This window comes from Arvicola amphibius, chromosome 12, assembly GCF_903992535.2.
Source record: "Arvicola amphibius chromosome 12, mArvAmp1.2, whole genome shotgun sequence".
NCBI classification, from domain to species: domain Eukaryota; kingdom Metazoa; phylum Chordata; class Mammalia; order Rodentia; family Cricetidae; genus Arvicola; species Arvicola amphibius.
This window is the reverse complement of record NC_052058.2, coordinates 146,861,323-146,880,511: the sequence shown is the minus strand read 5'-3', so window position 1 is coordinate 146,880,511 and position 19,189 is coordinate 146,861,323. Positions and strand designations below refer to the sequence as shown.

Below are 19,189 nucleotides of genomic sequence, written 5' to 3'. Positions count from 1 at the left end.
ATGTGTGTGTGTGTGTGTGTGTGTGTGAGAGAGAGAGAGAGAGAGAGAGAGAGAGAGAGAGAGAGAGAGGGAGAGGCAGAGGGGAGAGAGGAGAGAATATGTGTGCGTGTGTGCAAGTTCCTCCAAGAAGGCGTAAGATTCCCTGGAGCTAGAGTTACAGGTAGTTGTGAGTCATCTGATATGGGCTTAGGAACTACATTCATGTCATTTGCAAGATCAGAAGTCCTCTGAGCCATCTCTCTAGCCTCTGTCTTCATATGCTTTGGTTTTCCAACAAAGCTCTTGCCACCCACTCCTTACCTGTGCTCTGCCAGCTTTGCCCATGTGCGCTACTTATCTTGTTCTATAAACATCTGGTTTTTAAACCTCAAGGTCATGATGTTTAGTTGATTTTTTATTTTAGTTTATTATTTGTTTTACTTTAGTTTAGATATTTAAAAGGATCCATGTGACCCCTCTAAGCATGTTCATGGAAGATTTCTATTTAAAGTCAAAGAATAAAGTAGATGAAGAAAAAGAAAGGGTAAGCAAATACTGGAGACCTAAGAGACATCTAGCCATGGACCCAAGGGACATCTAGCCATGGACCCAAGGGGCACCTAGCCATGGACCCACGGGACATCTAGCCATGGACCCAAGGGACATCTAGCCATGAACCCAAGGGGCATCTAGCCATGGACCCAAGGGGCATCTAGCCATGGACCCAAGGGGCATCTAGCCATGGACCCAATGGGCATCTAGCCATAGACCCAAGGGGCATCTAGCCATGAACCCACGAAGCATCTATCCTTGGTCCTGTCTCCAGTTTGAGATACTCAGATATGTGCAAGAAATTTTAACTTTGGAAGCAATCAAGGCAGAAAATGCCCAAAGTGAATCCAGGTTGAATCAGTTGTCTAACAAGTTGGTGTGGTCAAGCCAGGTAGACTAAGCCACTATGCCACCGAGAACTGCCAGTAAGTGACACCAGAGACTCCTAGGAAACTTAGGCTTTTATGGCACATCATAGATGCCCCTATGTCAGACAAAAGTCAAAGGCACATACCTAAGTGTTTCCCAGAGACAAAGGTCTGGCTTTTTCTTGCTATGAAACAACTTTGCCTGAATGTAGGCGATGCTGATTCCTGAAGAGGAGGAGTCTGGTTTGGCCACTGGATGAAAAAGTTGTCTAGATTCTGGAAGGACAGATGTGACACAGGCAGGAGTTGGTTTTCTGCCGATTTCCAGTTCCATCACTTTCTGACCATGTGATGTGGTACCCACCAACTCTGCCCCCTTCTTCCATTCAAACGCTCAGTCAGCCCCGCTCAGATCCCCACCCTCCTTCCGGACACCTGCCTGCCAGTAATCTGGCTATGTTCCTTCTCTGGACATTGATCTTATCTTTTTCAAAACCTATTGGATTATGAGCTTTCAGAAAGCAGAGATTGTTTTTTATTAAATATGATTAAAGATTTTATTTGTATTAGACCAGCCTGTAGACTTTCCTTCGCTAGAACCATATTGAGAATTGTTATTTATGTTCTTTAAATTTTTATTTATTCTTATTATTTTGAAATTACAATATAATTATATCCCTTCTTCTTTCTCCTTTCTATCTCCAAACCCTCTCATATACACCTCATTGCTCTCAAATTCAAGTCCTCTTTTTTCATTACATATATTTTGTTACACACATATATGATCTATATATATATATGTATATCATATATATATATATATATATAAAATTGTTGTTACATATATTCCTAAATATGTAAGTATAGCCTAGCAGAGGAATTTTGACTTATTCATCTCCACTTCCTTGTCATGGAATCACTACATGTATGTGGCTTAGCAAATTGCCATGTAGACTTTGGATCGTTGCTTTGATCTTTGTCATCTCTCAGCCTTACACCATGACCGGCCCTGTTGTGACACTCTTGGGCTGTTTCTAGGTCTCACCAGACACAGACTTCAGCCCTCTCGGCAAGGACTACAACATAACCTTAAGACAAAAGGCTGAGGCATTCCTGAGTCTCAATGGGTGATGATCATATCTGAGATGTCCACCCACAGTGCCCAGAAGAGCCACCAGAGGTGCCGCACATCTATGGTGGCTCTGGTGTCACCTCCTATTATCTGCCTTACCTACAATTATTCTGCACATACAGTACCGAAAGAGAAACCTTGAGGTGTTCAAACAAGGCAGTTACAGTTTTCCTATACCATTTCCAAGGACTATTCACTAATGTCTCTTGTTTCAATGCAAGAGAAAACTAAAGCTTCCCCTAAGGCCAAGGCTAGGCTAAACACTGATGAAGCCTCGTAGGGTTCTGCACCATTTCTGTTACAGTTGTTCCTACCATGGCCGACAGTGTGCCTCTGCTAACCAGAGACATGGCTAGGGATCTAGAGTCTCAACAGAGTGTTTCCCTGAGATTGGAGGTATGTTGCCCATCCTCTATGATGATGACTTCTCCAGATTGCTTTAGAGACTCATTAGTCTCTAAACAATCTTTATAGGCTTTCTGGTTTAAAGTTCTGTCCTAACACCATGGTGTGGAAGCAAGCAGTCTCTTACCCTCAGATTCTTCAGTCTGCCTGCAAACCCCTGGGACTGCTGACCATACTTAGCACCTCGAACTTCCATGAGGCTCAGCTCTGCTTTTTCATAGAGCTGTGGCTTGGCTGAAACTGAGGGGAGTTGGTGGTAAACGAGGAGGCTTCCTTCTCAGTTGACAAGTGCCCCACCCCAGCCCTCATCTGCTCCAATAGTCTTGTCTTCTTCCAGGCTGTTCCATAATTTGGGGCATTGATGGATCCCAACTGTATGCCTGAATTCATCCACCCGATCCTGAAAAATAATTCACATATTTTTGTAATTTTGGTTAGGGAGGAAAATTCTTAAACCTCAGTTTTTTCATGTTATCCCCTCCCCTCACAGTGGGAATGGTCAAGTGAAAATGTTAAATATGTATCACCTAGTAAAGTATCTGGTGCACAGTGGGGACAGCAGAGTCACTAGTCTCATTGCTCTTCCCTTGTCTCCTCTGTTTTTAAATAATACATTTGACACTTAGGGAAATCCCACCTTCTAGGAGACTAGGAAAGGCTTATTTTCCTGTGTTTATTGGTCTCATAGAAAGACATAAAAGCCTAGTGTAGTAATTCCATACTAATTTCCACTAGACAAAGTAAAAAGCTAAACCCCTTTACTATGACATATGCAAAGTACTAACTCATCTAGAAGTTTCCAAGGATCCAGATAATATATAAATAAAGCACTTGTCCAATTCACCCAGTACTTCTGATTTCATAGAGTGTAAACAGAGATGCCTTCATGTTCTACCATGACTTGAAACCAGTGTAATATGCCTCCAGGATATTGTCATGTGTATTAGAGTTAGACCCCCCACACTGGTCATCACGTGGATCTACAAACTCCAGACTCTAGACCAAGAGAATATCCTCTTTTAAGAAAGTACATTTCAACTAGATGGTGGTAGCACACACCTTTAATCCCAGCGCTTGGGAGGCAGAGGCAGGTGGATCTCTGTGAGTCTGAGGCCAGCCTGTTGATAGGGTAGGTGGGGAAAACTAAACTGAATGCTGCGAGGGAGAAGGAGGAGTTAGGGAGAAGCCATGTAGCCCCACTGGAGACAGATGCCAGAAATTTATCCAGTAAGCCACAGCCATGTGGCAATACACAGATTAATGGGGAAGCCATAGAGCTGCTACTGGAGACAGACATGCTGAAACTTTGCTGGTAGGCCATGACCTCGTGGGGATACACAGATAGGTTAATGCAGATGGGTTAAACTAAGATGTAAGAGTTAGCAAATAAGAAGGTAGAACTAATGAGCCAAGCAGTGATTTAAATAATATAGTTTCTGTGTGATTATTTTGGGAGTCTGGGTGGCTGGGAAACAAACAAGCGGCCTCCTCTTCACAACACTGGGGAGAGAGAGAGAGAGAGAGAGAGAGAGAGAGAGAGAGAGAGAGAGAGAGAGAGAGAGAGAGAGAGAGAGGGGAGGAGAGAGAGAGAGAGGATAGAGGAGAGAGGAGAGAGAGAGAGGAGAGAGAGGAGAGAGAGAAGCACTGTCAGGAATTACCTGCTATGAAGGGTGGAAGGAATGGAAGGAATGGAGATAGTTTAGCTGACAGAGGTTGATTCTCTTATGTGGGACTATATTGCTGAGAATCAAATTCAGTCTGGCCTATGTTATGCAGGTACTCTTTCATTGAACCCAGGGGGTGCTGCTGAATTTTCTCTCTACGAAGTGTGTACATAGAGTAAAACAAATATTTGAAGTGGTTGGAGGGAAATGGAGCTCAGAATCCTCCTAGGAAAATTATCTCAATATAATTAGTGCATTTAATTTCTATGTATTTAGGCAAGAAACAAAAACTAGGAATGGCTTCTTCATCTTGGGTAAATTTCTAAATAATATGATCATCCACGAAAGGCCCTCTTTTCCCCCCTACACCACTCTCTAAGCAAATATAATCTGATTATACATTTTTTGATCACATTGCGGCTCCTGCTTAGAGGACATATCCTGTATGTGGAAAGAAAATCATCTAGCTAGTGAGGGGGTTTTGGTACCCTGTAACCCCATGCTATATTTCTTAAGACCTATTCTAGCAAGCAACTAGAAATGCAGATAAGGACCTGTGCACCAAGATGTCCTTTCCTAGGTTATTTGTAAAGTGGAGCTTCCAATGCTAATGTGACTTTGACCCTGTCGCTACAGCGCATAGCACTATACCTACAGGCACAAGAGCCCAACATGCTAACAACTGTCTATGCTAGACAGAAACTGTGATAGTCTTTTTCCTTATCTTTTATACATGTTGAGGTACTGTTCTTGTTTTCCCATGGTGAGTACGAATTATGTTCTATATACATTTGGGGGGTACTGGTCATCATACTGTGGTGAATACAAATTATTTTTGTATTACTTTAGTTATTAAACAAATAAATGCCTCCCTTTGCTTTGTTAGTACTGGGGATTGAACCTACGGCCTGAATGGCACTTTGTTGTTGAATTACAAACCCAGACATGAGCAAATGTTAATGGAGCACCTACTATGTGCTCACTCCCTACTCTGCTAAGTGTGTGACACATAGTAGGGATTTTAGCAGAGTTGACAGGACTCCTACAGGAGTTCACACTCAAAGGAGTTTGATAGGCATTGGATGTAAGGCTGTCTAATAGAGAAGTGGGGAAGATGAGCAGGGTAGCCATGTTTGTTCAGGGCAGAGGTCAGCAAACTATGACCCAATGTCCTGTGACATATTTCTATTTGTACTGCTTAAAGGGAAGGGCATATTTATTGAAAAGTTTAATTGGTGGACAAAAAGTGCACATATTTATGGCATATGATTTTATAATTTGATACATGTATGTGATCTAGAATTATCTGATCCAGAGAACTAGCATTCCTATATCGAACATTTATCATTTTGCTGTGTTGGGACCCTTCCCACTCTTCTCTTTTCGTCCTCTAGTTCTCTGGAGCAGGTCTCATTGTACAGGCCTGGCTGGTTTGGAATTGCCTGGTAGACTAGACTGGCCTTCAACTCATAGAGATCCACCTGCCTCTGCTTCCGGAGTGCTGAGATTAAAGATGTACACCACCACACCCAGCTCTTCTCAGTCTTTCTAAAATAAACAGTAAGTCCCTGTAAACTATAGCCTCCTCTCCATATTCTAGAACACCAGAACATATCCCCTTCTAAGTGTATGTTCATATAAAGTACGAACTTGAAAACAAAGGAGGAGAAGGAGGAGAGAGAGGATGGAGACCAGGATGAGGATAAGGAAGACGAAAAAGATGAGGAAGAGGAGGCAGTGCAAGCCATTTATAAAAAACCCTGGGGGGGGGGCTGTGATGTCACTCCCTGCAAGTAAAATACGTACTTTCTGGCCCTTGGCAGAAAAATCTAGTGAGATGGAGTTTATAACATTGGGGATGTCTCTCTAATGGAAAGACATTTATAATCTGAACTTAAATTTAAGAATTGGGTTGCAGGAAAAGTTTTTCCATTTGAGTTTTTTTTTGTTAAAGAAAACTGAAAAGTATTTTCATCAAAGGAAACTTTATGTTGGAGCCTGGCTCCCTCTCCGTGTCTGGAGGAAGGCGAGCCTATTTAAAAGGCATGCGGCTATAAATAAGTACCTCAGGCAACTCTCTAGCCTCCTTTGTGATTCCTCTCGTATATGGTTGGCTCGGTTTTAAAATGCCACCTTTCACCTTCAATTCCCTGAGCCCTGACTTCCTAAGGCAGTAGCCCACCCCGGGGTGCACTATTGATGGCAACAATAGGAACGTATGGCGGTTGTACATACGCTCTCATGCAGGACCTCTCCGCCCCTTCCAGCCCACACCCAGGTGCACTCTTAATGGCAACAATAGGAACGTATGGTGGTTGTACCTACGCTCTCATGCTGGACCCCCACACCCCTTCCAGCCCACCACGGTGACACGTGTCAGCTCTGTAAGAAGACCACTGGCCGACGTCTATAAAGATATATCTGGCTAACCATCCCCATCTTGCTGGTAATTGTGCACCATGTGAAGATGTCTCTGTTTCTTCCGCCACGGCTGTCGTTGAAGACTGCTTTCTTTTCCACTCAGAAGGATTCCACGTCTTTGTTGTGCTGTCACCAGTTGAAAGCTATGGCTCCCTGGCCATATCCACCTCCATTTGGCGTTATCAGCTCTATTCTTTATGTAGTAATCCCAAATTTAATTTAAAAAAAAAAAAAAAACGATGAGACCTCTTTCCTCATCTCCCAGCAGCCTGTTGAACGGAATCGAAGGACGATAGTGTACACCCTTTCTAAGTAGTCTTTCTGCTTCAAGCTAAAGTAATTTTTGAGAACTCCACTGCACTCCAATTTTCCAAATTTACTGTCTTAATTTCTTCAGCTAAAGGCGGGTTCTAAATGAGTTTAGTAGTGCAGCCATTTCAGAGGCGTCTGTAATTTCACATCTCTCTTCCCTGATGGATAGGGTCGTTTCTCTTCCATTACTGCTCCCCGACCTCATTTAAGAATCTTGTTCTTCCCGTGCCGCCGTTGGCTTGGACGGGGAGGTTTGCTGGTGCAAGCGCCAGCTTTGGTTCCAGGAAACCAGGGAGGCAGTGATCGTGGACCCTCAGCCAGCATCAAGATTCTGGGAAAGTCATGAGCTTCTTGGGGCTAGACCTTTATCTGATAAAATGAGGGGTGGTGGTGGAATGGAATATCCAGTTTCTAAGACTGGCCGATTTCCTACTGAGTCCAGATCTGTCGGGGAATAGCAAGGACACCAACATCACACCAGTTACGTGGAAAGACTTGGGTGTCGGAGATGACTCATTGGGTGAGTGAGATGTGTTTGAAAAGCATGGCTTAACCAGCGAAAGGAGAGTGCAGCTAGCACCTGCAGGACTGCAGGCAGAGAGACGGTACTGGAATTATTATAATTGGACAGACCAGAGAAGGGCTACCCTGGAGCTGTGTTCCAGAAGAAGGGTCCTCAGATGGCTCACCCAGGTGTGAGAGAGAAAGATAGCACAGCGGGGCTTCTGCTAATTGGATCCAGCTGCTACATCGAGGGGACATTGCTGCTGTCAGGGTGCTAATGATGAAACCATCAGAGGTTGAACAGGACAGAATAAAAAGGACCTTCATCTACTCTCTATCGTCCTCTATGGAGGGAGCAGTGTCGAGTAAGGTCCAGAAGAGCTTTGGAGCTGGGATACAGTAGTTTAATGCCTGGCACAGTTTTCCCTTCTGAGAGAGCAAATGGGTAAACCTGGAAGCCTCAGTAGATATCTGTGTTTAGGCTTACGTTGAATTTTTATACATTTGTTTATTTTTAGTGTGTGTGTGTGTGTGTGTGTGTGTGTGTGTGTGTGTGTAGTATGTGAAAATCAGAGGCCAACTTGGGGAATTCAGCCCTCTCTTTCCACTGTACAGTCACAGAGATTGAATTCAGGTGGTCAGGCTTGGGGGTAGGCTCCTTTTCCTTCTAAGGCATCTCATGAGGCTTGTTTTTAACCTGAAAAGCTTCTAAGTGAGACGTCTACAGAACCTCATCTTTCATGATTTGTATTTCTTTTAAAAAATATTGGAATATGGTTTGGATTTCAGCAAATAGTTTATGAATGAGGTAGATAAGACCCACCCCCAGAAGGCAAGAGATTTTTTTTAAAAAAACAATATACTTGGTAAATGAAATCTCTGGGTTCTGAGGCCAGTGTCCTTCCTCGCTGTGGTTAAAGAACAGCAATCCTTTTGCTATGCCAGGTCTTGTTTCTGAACCAGCAGGGCCAGGCTCACCTGTGAGCTTCTTACAGATGCAGGCGCTCAGGCTCCCTCCTCTATCACACACAGACACAGAGCTCTGTGTGAGCAGGTCTTACACTTTAGCCTCAGCTCCCCATCAGCCACCCCCACATCAACCATACTCCATTCCCACTCAGCTACATGCCAGTGGTTGCCCAGCCATACCAGGCTTGCTTTCTGCTTTCCTGGATTTGCACATGTCACTGGATATTGTCTTGTGTGTGTATAATGTGTTGGTGTGTATATGTGTGTGCACTCAGGTATATGAGTGTATGCATATGTATGCAAGTGAATACAAGTGGATGCATGTGTATGCAAGTGTATACAAGTGTTTGCAAGTGTATACAAGTGTATGCAAATGTATGCATGTATATGCAAGTGTATGCATGCATATGCAAGCATGTCCAAACTATGCTGTGTATGTGGAGATCAGAGGACAAACTGGGATTTCCACCTTGTTTGGGATGAGGTCATTTTGTTGTTTTTCCATTGCCCATGGCAAGCTAGCTGGCCCATGAGCTTCTGGAACTCTCCTGTCTCTGTCTCCTGTCTGAGATTACGAACTTATACTGTTATGTGGGTTTTGGATATCTGAAATCAGATCTTTATGCTTGTAAGAAAAGCATTTTTCTCACTGAGCCACTTTCCTAGCTGCAGGCAAGGTCTTTAATGTCCACTGTAAGAAGAGTAGAACATTTCTCTCTTGGAAGCCTTGCCACACTGAGTGAGATTCCTTTTTTATGATTTAATAATACTTGATCCATATATTTTCTGGATTTTCTCGCTTGGTGATGATCATATATTTTATTGCCTATCTCCTTGGAATGAAAGAACCATTCCCCAGTTAGCGGATTGTCCTGGAGGTGAGTAATGAAGAAGAATGGACTAATATAGAGACAAGAAATCTAGCCAATGTTTATCTAGAAGGAGCAGTAACGTGTAATAGCTGTAGGCTCATTTTTTTCAAATATAGACAAAACTGATAGACTTTTGGCTGACCTAAAGAAAAAGAGAGCAGACTCACAAAAATAAAGGGAAGAGGGGGACATTGCAGCTGACACCACAGAGATATAAAAGGTAATAACAGACCTCCATGAACAAGTATGTGTCAACAAATTAGATGATCAAAAGTAGATAAACCCATAGAAACATTCTTCTAAGACCAGATCACAAGGAGCCGGAAATCTGAAGAGACTAAAAATTAGTAGAGATTGAATTAATAATCAAGTACTTGTCAGTACAGCAAAACCTAAGACTTGATGTCTTCACTGGTGAACCCTACCAAATAGCTGAAGAACTAATGGCAATATTTCTTAGTCTTCCTCCAAAGCTTAAGCATCTCCAAATGTGTTTTTATAAAGCCAACATCACTGCGATGCTAAAGCTATGCATATGCACTCTGAAGGCCGAAAAGAAACTCTTTATTTGCTGGCTAGCCACTGAATGGAGGAACTGGCTCAAATCGTGTAACCCTGAGCTATACAACTCTTGGTGTTTCATGCACAAAACCCACATCCTGGTTGACACACTTCAGCTAACAAGAAAAGTTAGAAAGAATCAAAACTACAGAAGCTAAAAAAAAAGCAAGACTAGTACATTTAGGGAGTTTTTCAGCCATATCCTGGAACCAGTGACCTAGCCTTTAGTTCTGGTTTGGCAACCGTTGCTTGTAGATAGAAGTTTCTGGTCCTGTAGCCATTCAGTCCCAAAGAAACACACGGGGGATTATACTAATTACAAACTGTTTGGCCTCTTAGCTCAGGTTTATTATTAACTAGCTCTTGCAACTTAAATTAGCCCATAATTCTTGTCTATGCTTAGCCACATGGCTTGATAACTTTTCTCAGTGCAGCATTCTTATCTGACTTCTTCTGTGTCTGGAAGGTGACTGCAGACTGAGCCTTTCCTCTTCCCAGAATTCTCCTAGTCTGGTCACCCCCACCTATATTTCCTGCCTGGCTACTGGCCAATCAATGTTTTATTAAACTAATATGAGTGACAAATTTTTGCAGTGTGCAAGAGCATTATCCCACAGCAATTGCTGCCTATGTGTTGGGTCTCAAGGCCTGAACAATGCTTCTACCATGGAGACAATCGTGCTAAAGCCTGGGGGCCTGTTACAGCCAGAGAGAGAAAACTCAAAGGAGATTATTATAGGTAAAGTCCCCAGTAAGCATTTATACAAAAACCATCAACAAAATATTACCAAATAATCACCAGATCAAATACAATAGCAAATTTGGAAGACCATACAACATGATCAAGTGGAGTTCTTTTTTCTTGCAATCCAAAGACAGTTCAACATTTGTGTCTTAGGGTGTCTCTGGATATGATGAAACACTATGACCAAAAGCAACTTGAAGAAGAAAGAGTTGATTTGGCCAATGTTTCCAAAACCATAGTTCATCATTGAAAGAAGTCAGGACAGAAACTCAAACAGGGTGTGGACCCAGAAGCAGGAGCTGAATCAGAGCCATGGAGAGGTGCTGCCTACTGGCTTGCTGTCCATGACTTGCTCAGTTTAGTTTCTTATAGAAACAAGGACCACTAGCTCAGGGTAGCTCCATCCACAGTTATCTGGACCTTTCCACATCAATCACTAATTTAAAAACGTATCACAGGTTTGTAATCTTACAGACTGATCTTAGGGAGGCATTTTCTGAATTGGGTCTTCCTTCTCTCAGATGACGATAGCTTGTGTTAAGCTGACATAAAGCTATCCAGTGCAATGATTAAAAACCAAAAGCAGGGTCAGGTGAAGAAGGAATGGACATCACCATACTAAAATCTGTGAGTGACAAGCCCTGAGCCAGTATCATGCTTAACAGTAAAAGCTTCCTAATGAGACCAGGAGTGAGGTCAGGATGCTCCACTCTTCTCAGTTAGGACTGGAATATCCCAGTGAGAGCATTCAGGCAAAAAAAATAAAGCCATCTCAATTAGGAAGGAAGAAACAAACGTGTCTGTTTGCTGAGGATATAGCCCTATAGAAAATAAATAAAATTAAATTAAAAAAACCTAAACACCATAAAAACAACTGGTTATAACTAGTGAATAAATTTAGTTAAGTTGTAGCATGGGGAATGCACACGCAAAAATCAGCAGTGTTTCTGAAATATGTGAAGGATGAGCTGTCTGAAAAAAGAAATTAAAACCATTGCCATTTACAATAGCATCAATAAATACTTCAGAATACATTTAAGCGAGGGGAAAAAAAGAGCCACATACTAAGCTATAAAACCCTGGAAAAGAATGTTGAAGAAGATACAAGTAAGTGTATGATGTCTCTTGTCCATAGATTGGAAGAACTGATACTGTCCAGAATCCTCATACTACCCAACAAGCAATCCTTATCAAAATCCCAATGGCATTTTTTCTCAGTGTTAGAAAAAATATAAAATTTGTGTGGAATACAAGGCACTGAATAGCCAAAGAAATCTCGAGCTAAAGGAACAAAGTTGATGGCATCACACCACCCAACTTCATATATGTTTCAAAACTCTAGAGATCGAGACAGAATGGTACTGGGACAGAAATAAAGAACCAGTGGAAGAGAATCATGACCTAGCAATAGAGTCACAAATTTAGGGTTGGTTGATCTTTTAAATATGTATATTTAGATTCATTTAATGTGTATGGGTGTTTTGTCTGCACTGATGTCTGTGCACCACATGTGTGCCCGGTGCCTGAGGAGGCCAAAAGAGGGTGTTGGGTCCCCTGCAACTGGAGTCACAGATAGTTTTGAGCTGCCATGTGGATGCTGGAAATTGAACCCAAGTTCTCAGGAAGAGCAGCCAGTGCTTTTATCCACAGAGACATCTCTTCAGCCACATGGTGGGTCGGTCTTTGGGAAATAAAATGTAACGGGACGGACAATCTCGTAAATAAACAGCGTGGCAAACACTAGATACCCACATGCAGAGGAGTGAAATTGGACTTATCCCACATTGTTATAAATTATATAACTAGAAGTCCAAACACTGTAACATGACAACTCTTGTTCACAGGTGTGTGCACACCAGTTGATGCTTTTGCTAATGGCTGTTTTCACATTTACATTATTTTCTCCCTTGGCTATGTTTCCCATGCAATTTCCCTGGAAATTCTCTCTTTAAACACCACATCTTAGGTGAGGTCCTTTAAGGTACACCTTTTCTTGTTTCAAAGCAAGATTCCAGCATTTTCTCATCTATAGTGTGTGAGGCTAAAATAGAAGCCTTTAGAATGGTATGATAATCCTAATTTCAGTTCATCTGTGTTGATGTGTAGACATGTAAAACTGGACAGTTTATTGCTTCATTGAAATAACAGCAAGTGTGGAAAATCACCTTTGGAGAGTTTCTGATTTGCCATGGGGATCTTGTTCCATCCCCTTTCTCATGTGGTTGACATGGGATTTCTAGGATGGGTAAAGTGTCCATTGGGTGACCAACGCTCATGACCAGCACCTGGCTGGTCTTTTCTTTCTTTCTTTTTTTTTTTTTTTTTTTGGTTTTTCGAGACAGGGTTTCTCTGCAGCTTTTTTAGAGCCTGTCCTGGACCTAGCTCTTGTAGACCAGGCTGGCCTCGAACTCACAGAGATCCGCCTGCCTCTGCCTCCCGAGTGCTGGGATTAAAGGCGTGCGCCACCACTGCCCGGCTCTGGCTGGTCTTTTCAATTCATGTTATTACTATAGAGCCTGAGGGTGCAGTAGAAAGTTACTAAAGCTCTCTAAAACCTTGTCTTCTTTTGTTAACCCCTCTCCTTCTTTCTTCTTCACAGGGCTGATAGTCTACCTAGGAATGATGGCAGGAGCCTTCATCCTGGGGGGTCTGGCTGATAAAATGGGAAGGAAGAAAGTCCTCAGCATGTCCTTGGCCATCAATGCCTCTTTTGCCTCTCTCTCCTCCTTCGTGCAGGGATATGGAGCCTTCCTCTTCTGCAGACTCATCTCAGGCATAGGGTATGCACTGTTGTCCACTGTAAGTCCATCCCCTCTGGCCCTCTAGCTGCACGTGATACCTCGGGAAGCACTTGGATGAAGTGTTTTTGTTTGACTTTAAAGATGCTATGTGAAAGTTAAGAGCAGGCGAGATGGCTCAGCAGGCAGAAGTGCTTGCCACCAAGCCTGATGACCTGAGTTTAATGCCTAGAATGTACGTGGTTGAAGGAGAGAACCAACTCCCACAAGTTGCTGCCTAACCCCTACGCATCATACTTTGTCTTGTGTGTGTGCGCACACATAAATAATAAACAAACAAGTAAGCAAGTAAATAAATGCAATAACTTTTCAAAAGCCCAAACAACCCACGATTGCTTTCCAAATGTGGGGACAGGCTCCTTGCTGGTCTCCTAAATTAATAGACTTTCATCACAGAGCCTAAATGTGCAGTAGAATGCAATTTGATTTCCTGTATGACCTTTTTTTTAGTATATTACTTGATTGTCTCTTTCTGGTATTTTTTTCCTTCAGTATTGGGGGCTCCCTGCCAATTGTTTTTACCTACTTTTCTGAGTTCTTATCACGGGAGAAACGAGGTGAGCACCTTAGCTGGCTGTGCATCTTCTGGATGACTGGGGGCATCTATGCATCTGCCATGGCCTGGAGCATCATTCCACACTATGGTGAGCCACTGACTTAAGATAGCTCCAGGTTCTCTGTTTCTATGGCAACTGCATCAAATAAAGACCTGACTTTATCCTTATTCCCTATCTCATACAGTTTCTGCATGTGACCTTTTTGTAGAAAAGAATTCATAATGTTGAATATAAATTGTTAATTTCAATTTAGAAATAACATCATCCCTTCCCCTCTTCTTTTCTTACTCTTTCTCCTCCTCCCGCCTTCCTTTTCCCCCTCTGTTAAATTTTCTTTTACGTATGTCTCAGTGTGTGTTCTTATGCTCGTACCTATGAAGGTTGGAGGACAACTTGGGAGAGTCAGTTCTCACACAACCTTCATTTTCTCTAACCCTCTTTGCTTTGATGAGTCAGGCTTTGGGAGTCCCATCTTATAGAGGACAAATGTAAAAAAAGGTTGAGAGAAATGGCTGACTCGCCCGAGGTTACACACCAGAGAGGGTAGGGTTGGGAGCCTGGTGGTCTTCTTGGTGTAGCCCATTTCTTGTGCATTTTCCGTTTTCTTCCTTTCTTTTTAGATTTTGAGTTAGCATATAAAACAATGGGTGTTATTGCAGCATCTTCATACTTAGGTGTTATTGTTTTTGTTAATTCCCCTCCCCTGGCCATTTTCCTTCTGCTGGCTGGTTCCTGTCCCCTAGTTAGTGCCCCACCCCAATTTATTAGCACAAGTATTCCATTGTTCTCTACAATTCCCTGCTTCCTTCAAGAGCTCTTCTTCCTTTCTCATGATCCACATACATACAAACACACACATGCATGTATGTACATGCATGCGCACATACACATACAAACATATATGTGCACACATATAAACACACATGCACACACGTTTTCTTTTCTCTAGTCACTTTTTTCTATTTTATTTTTAATTTTTTGATATTATAATTGCCTTATTTCCCCCTCTCTTCCCTCCTCTAAGCCCTTCCACGTACCCACTTGCCATCTCTCAAATTCATGTCTTCTTTTTCTTTGTTATTACATCTACATGTTTCTAACTATACTAATACAACCTTTTCAGTCCAAGTAATGTTACTTGTACGTATATTTCAGGGTGTGTGTTCAGCCTGTTAGAGAAAATACAAGTTCTTTATCTTTCTGACTTGTTTCACTTAATGCAAAGATTTATATTTATACCAGTTCCCCTGCAAATGTTACCATTTTTCTTTATGAATACATAATTGCTGTTGTATATGCATTCCACATTGTCATCATCCATTCCTCTGTTGATGGACATGTAGATTGATTCTATTCCCTGGCTGTTGTGGATATTGTAGTGATAACATGGATGTGCAAGCGTGTCTGTGCTCTACCTAGTTGGAGTCCTTTGGGTGTGTATCCAGGACTGGGACAGCGGAGCCCTATGGTAGTTCTCTTAGCGTTTTAAGGAAATGCAATCCTAATTTCTATAATAGGCAATTCAGAGTAACATTTCCATCATCCGTGAATCAGGCTTCCTCTTTGCCTACACCATTGTCAACATTATTTTTGGAATCTCAAAGAGATTTTAATTTGGGTTTCCTTGATGGCTGAGGACGTCGAACACATTTCCTGGTACTTATTGGCCATTTGTTCTTCTTCTAAGAACAATCCACTCAGCCCATTAGCCCATTAGTTAACTGGATGATTTGGGTTTGTTGATGATTTCTTAACTGGATGCTTAATTATTGTAGTTCTATATGTACCCTGAATATGAATTCCCTGTCCGATGTGTAGTAAAAAAAAGAGAGACTTTTGTTCTGTAGGTGGCCTCTTTTATTTGGTAGTATTTTCCTTTTATTGTGCCAAATCTTTTTAATTTTGTGTAACTCATCTGCCAGTTCTTAGAATTGTTTCCTGTGTTGGTGGGGTACTTTTTAGGAACCCCTTGCCTGTGCCCACATCTTCAAATATTTTACCTGTTTTTCTCTGGCGGCTTTATGTGTTTCGTTGAAGTTTTTTGATCCATTTTGAATTGACTTTTGTTCAGGTTGAGCGATGTAGCTCCAGCCTCTAGAAGAAACCTGTGGAAATTGAGTTTTCCAAGTACAATTTGTTTAAAAGGCTGTCTTTCCACCAAAGCATGCTTTTGACATATTTGCAAAAAATCCAGGTTGCTGTAGACGGGTTGGATTGTTTCTGAGTCCTCTATTCTATTTTTATTAGTTTACATGTTTGTTTTTGTGCCAGCCGTGCTTTGTCACTCTGGGTCTGTTGTATAGTTTGAACTCAGGTATTAGGATACTACTGTATCACTGTGGCTCTGTTGTATAGTTTGAACTCAGGTATTGGGATACTACTGTATCACTGTGGCTCTGTTGTATAGTTTGAACTCAGGTATTGGGATACTACTGTATCACTGTGGCTCTGTTGTATAGTTTGAACTCAGGTATTGGGATACTACTGTATCACTGTGGCTCTGTTGTATAGTTTGAACTCAGGTATTGGGATACTACTGTATCACTGTGGCTCTGTTGTATAGTTTGAACTCAGGTATTGGGATACTACTGTATCACTGTGGCTCTGTTGTATAGTTTGAACTCAGGTATTGGGATACTACTATATCACTGTGGCTCTGTTGTATAGTTTGAACTCAGGTATTGGGATACTACTGTATCACTGTGGCTCTGTTGTATAGTTTGAACTCAGGTATTAGGATACTACTTTGCTTCTTCTGGGTAGTTTGTGAATTTTAAGACTCTTTTTTTTTAGTTCTATGTAGACTATCATTGGGATTTTAATTGAAACATTACTGAATCTGTAGATTTTTTTGGTAACAGTCATTTTAATGATATCAATTCCACCAATCTGTGAGCAGGCCAGTTTTTCCATCTAATACCTTCTTCAGATTAAGTTTTCATAGTAAAGGCCATTTGTCTCCTTTGCTAAGTTTATTAATAGATATTTTTGAAACTATCATGAATGGGATTAAAAAGATTCTTTATTCATAAACTTGTAATCGGGACATGGTAGCACTGTTGACTATTGTAGGTTGATGTTTGTATCCTGACAGTATGCTGAAATACTCCACTTTCATGCCTGATGTCATTCTTGTCTGTCCACAGAAGTGAAGCAGTACACAGTCATTTATTAAGTCAGGGCAATTTTATTATCCTCAACGGGGGAAATAAACTGCAATCTCGGCAGAGACCTGGCAACATTAACTTTACTCACAGTTTTGCTTAGAGTTAATTGGGGGGAGAAACAGCAGTTTTGAATTTTATGAGGCCTTTTGAGTATTCTGGTAATGTCACTAGCATCCTTCAAAAGCTTTTTTTTCGAACTGTTAATTGATAAATTGAGGCTCTGCAGGGCTGTGGAATCCTACAGAGCAGTAGGGAGACACTGGCCAGAAACTCTTCTCTATGAGCCCTTTTCTTGTTTTAAATTGGTCTCTGCTGTGTGTGCTGAGCTCGGGGAGGCTGATGAGCATCTTAATGAGAAGCAGTTGCAAGGTTGATGATGCTGCTGTCTTAGCTGGGGGCAGTATTGGGTGCATAACTGGGAGAAACTGCGAGATCCTGAAGTTTCCGTGGTTTAGCACAGTAGGAGTTGCCTCCTCCCACGTCGGGCTGATGTTTCTGGTTAGCAGGTGGTGGTGCTGGATCTGCAGTTTGGGGGCTCACATCACTCATTTCCGCCCTCTCTCACAGAAGACTGGCAGCATGTTACGGCTTCAGTGTTCAATGCCCCTCACGGGCTCATGTGGTCTGAACCATTGGTCCCTGTCTGGGGCTGCTGTTTAGTAAGATTGTGAGCTCTTTGGGCATGGGCTCTAGCTGGTAGACATAGGTCCATGGGGCAGGCTAGGAGGTTATAGCCTGCACTCTGAGTTTTGATCTGCAAGCCAGAATCAAAGCTTTCTCTCTTATTCTGTCACAGGGATATGGAAGGAAGCTCCTCAACCTTGAGGACCATGGGAAGTTCTGTGCAGGATTTTCAGGGCCGGTCAGGAAATGGGGTGCACCACCCCTCCTCACATCCCATTGTCCCCATATCTGTGGTGTAGCAAATGCAACTGCAATGGGTGCTGGGAAACACAGGACAACTGGGAGTCTAGAAACAGAAGAAAGGGGTTTGGGACTATCAGGCAGTTGTGGCCAGTTTTAATATTTGTGAGCCTACTCAATCTTATATCATTAGAAGCAAGGAAAGTTATGGATAGATCTGGTGAAGAAAAGAGGAATTTCCTGGCAATTCTGCCGCCGGGTCATTTTCCATGACTTTAGGTATAAAATTGCATACGCCTCATAAAAGACCTATCTATCCTTCGCCAGATGCATATGTTAATTTCCCACCAACTAGGTTATATGGTTCTGAGAAATAGAATTATTTTTATTTCTTTATTGATTTTAGCCACTATCCTTTCTATGACACCACTCCCTCTGCTAACTGACCTAAATGTGCTAGCACCATGGAATGATTTCCACATTTATGTGAACTTACTGGAAAACATTTGGTTGGGGGAAAATCTGAATAAAAGGGAATAAGGATTCATTCTGAAACAATCTGAATCAAATCTGGGTGACATCAGTGGTGCTGTGCAGTCTGGGCCACGCCACCCCATCTTTGCAGCTCTGGATCTGTCACTCACAACACAGGAGAGAGACGTGATAAGAATTCACGGCAGACTCCCCACAGCCCGCAGGACAGTGACTCCCGGGGTGCACACAGTGTGGAGAAGATTGTCCAGGTGACCTTAGTAGTGGAGCCAGCTCTCCTCCCGGAAGCAGTCACATGGGCAAAGGAAGCGTGTCCTCAGCTCAGACAGGAAGCAGAGAGGCCATGGCTTCCTCTGGTTGGATCAGCGTAAAACCTGTTCTCCTCTCAATCGGTTGCCGTACACTGGAGGATGCAGGTCCCGGATGGGCGAGAGGTACTTCCTTCCCCACCCGTGGAATGGCAGGAGCCCTGGTCTCACCCATGTCACGTGTCTGCCACACAGTGGGAGAAGTGGGGAGGAAAGGGCAGGAATGGACGCTGTAAGAGGAGAGGCGAGCTGCAGTCATCATTATCACCTGCACGAGTTTATAAATAAATCTTCACACACACACACACACACACACACACACACACACACACACACACCTGAATGCCTGGTTTCTTTTGTTGTTGTTACTTTAAGACAGGATTTTACTTGGTGGCCCTGGCTGTACTTGAACGTGTGGCAGCCCTCCTGCTTCTGTCTCTTAATTGTTAGGATCACAGACAACAGACATGCACCACTAATGGTCTGGTTTTTAAGACTTTAGTGAAAAATTGAGGTGGG

General features: G+C 42.5%; 1 protein-coding gene across 3 annotated transcripts in view; it reads left to right on the top strand.

The window, feature by feature from the left end:
* The window catches only part of Sv2b (synaptic vesicle glycoprotein 2B), a 161,018-nt gene that overhangs the window by 106,853 nt on the left and 34,976 nt on the right, over window positions 1–19,189 (top strand). For 2 of the 3 annotated variants that reach the window (XM_038313641.2, XM_038313640.1), the window contains exons 3-4: window positions 13,084–13,264; window positions 13,775–13,926. The exons of the other annotated variant lie outside the window; for it this stretch is intronic. In XM_038313641.2, coding sequence (XP_038169569.1) covers window positions 13,084–13,264; window positions 13,775–13,926 — 333 coding nt within the window. The remainder of the gene's footprint in view (window positions 1–13,083; window positions 13,265–13,774; window positions 13,927–19,189) is intronic. 3 annotated transcript variants of the gene reach the window in all.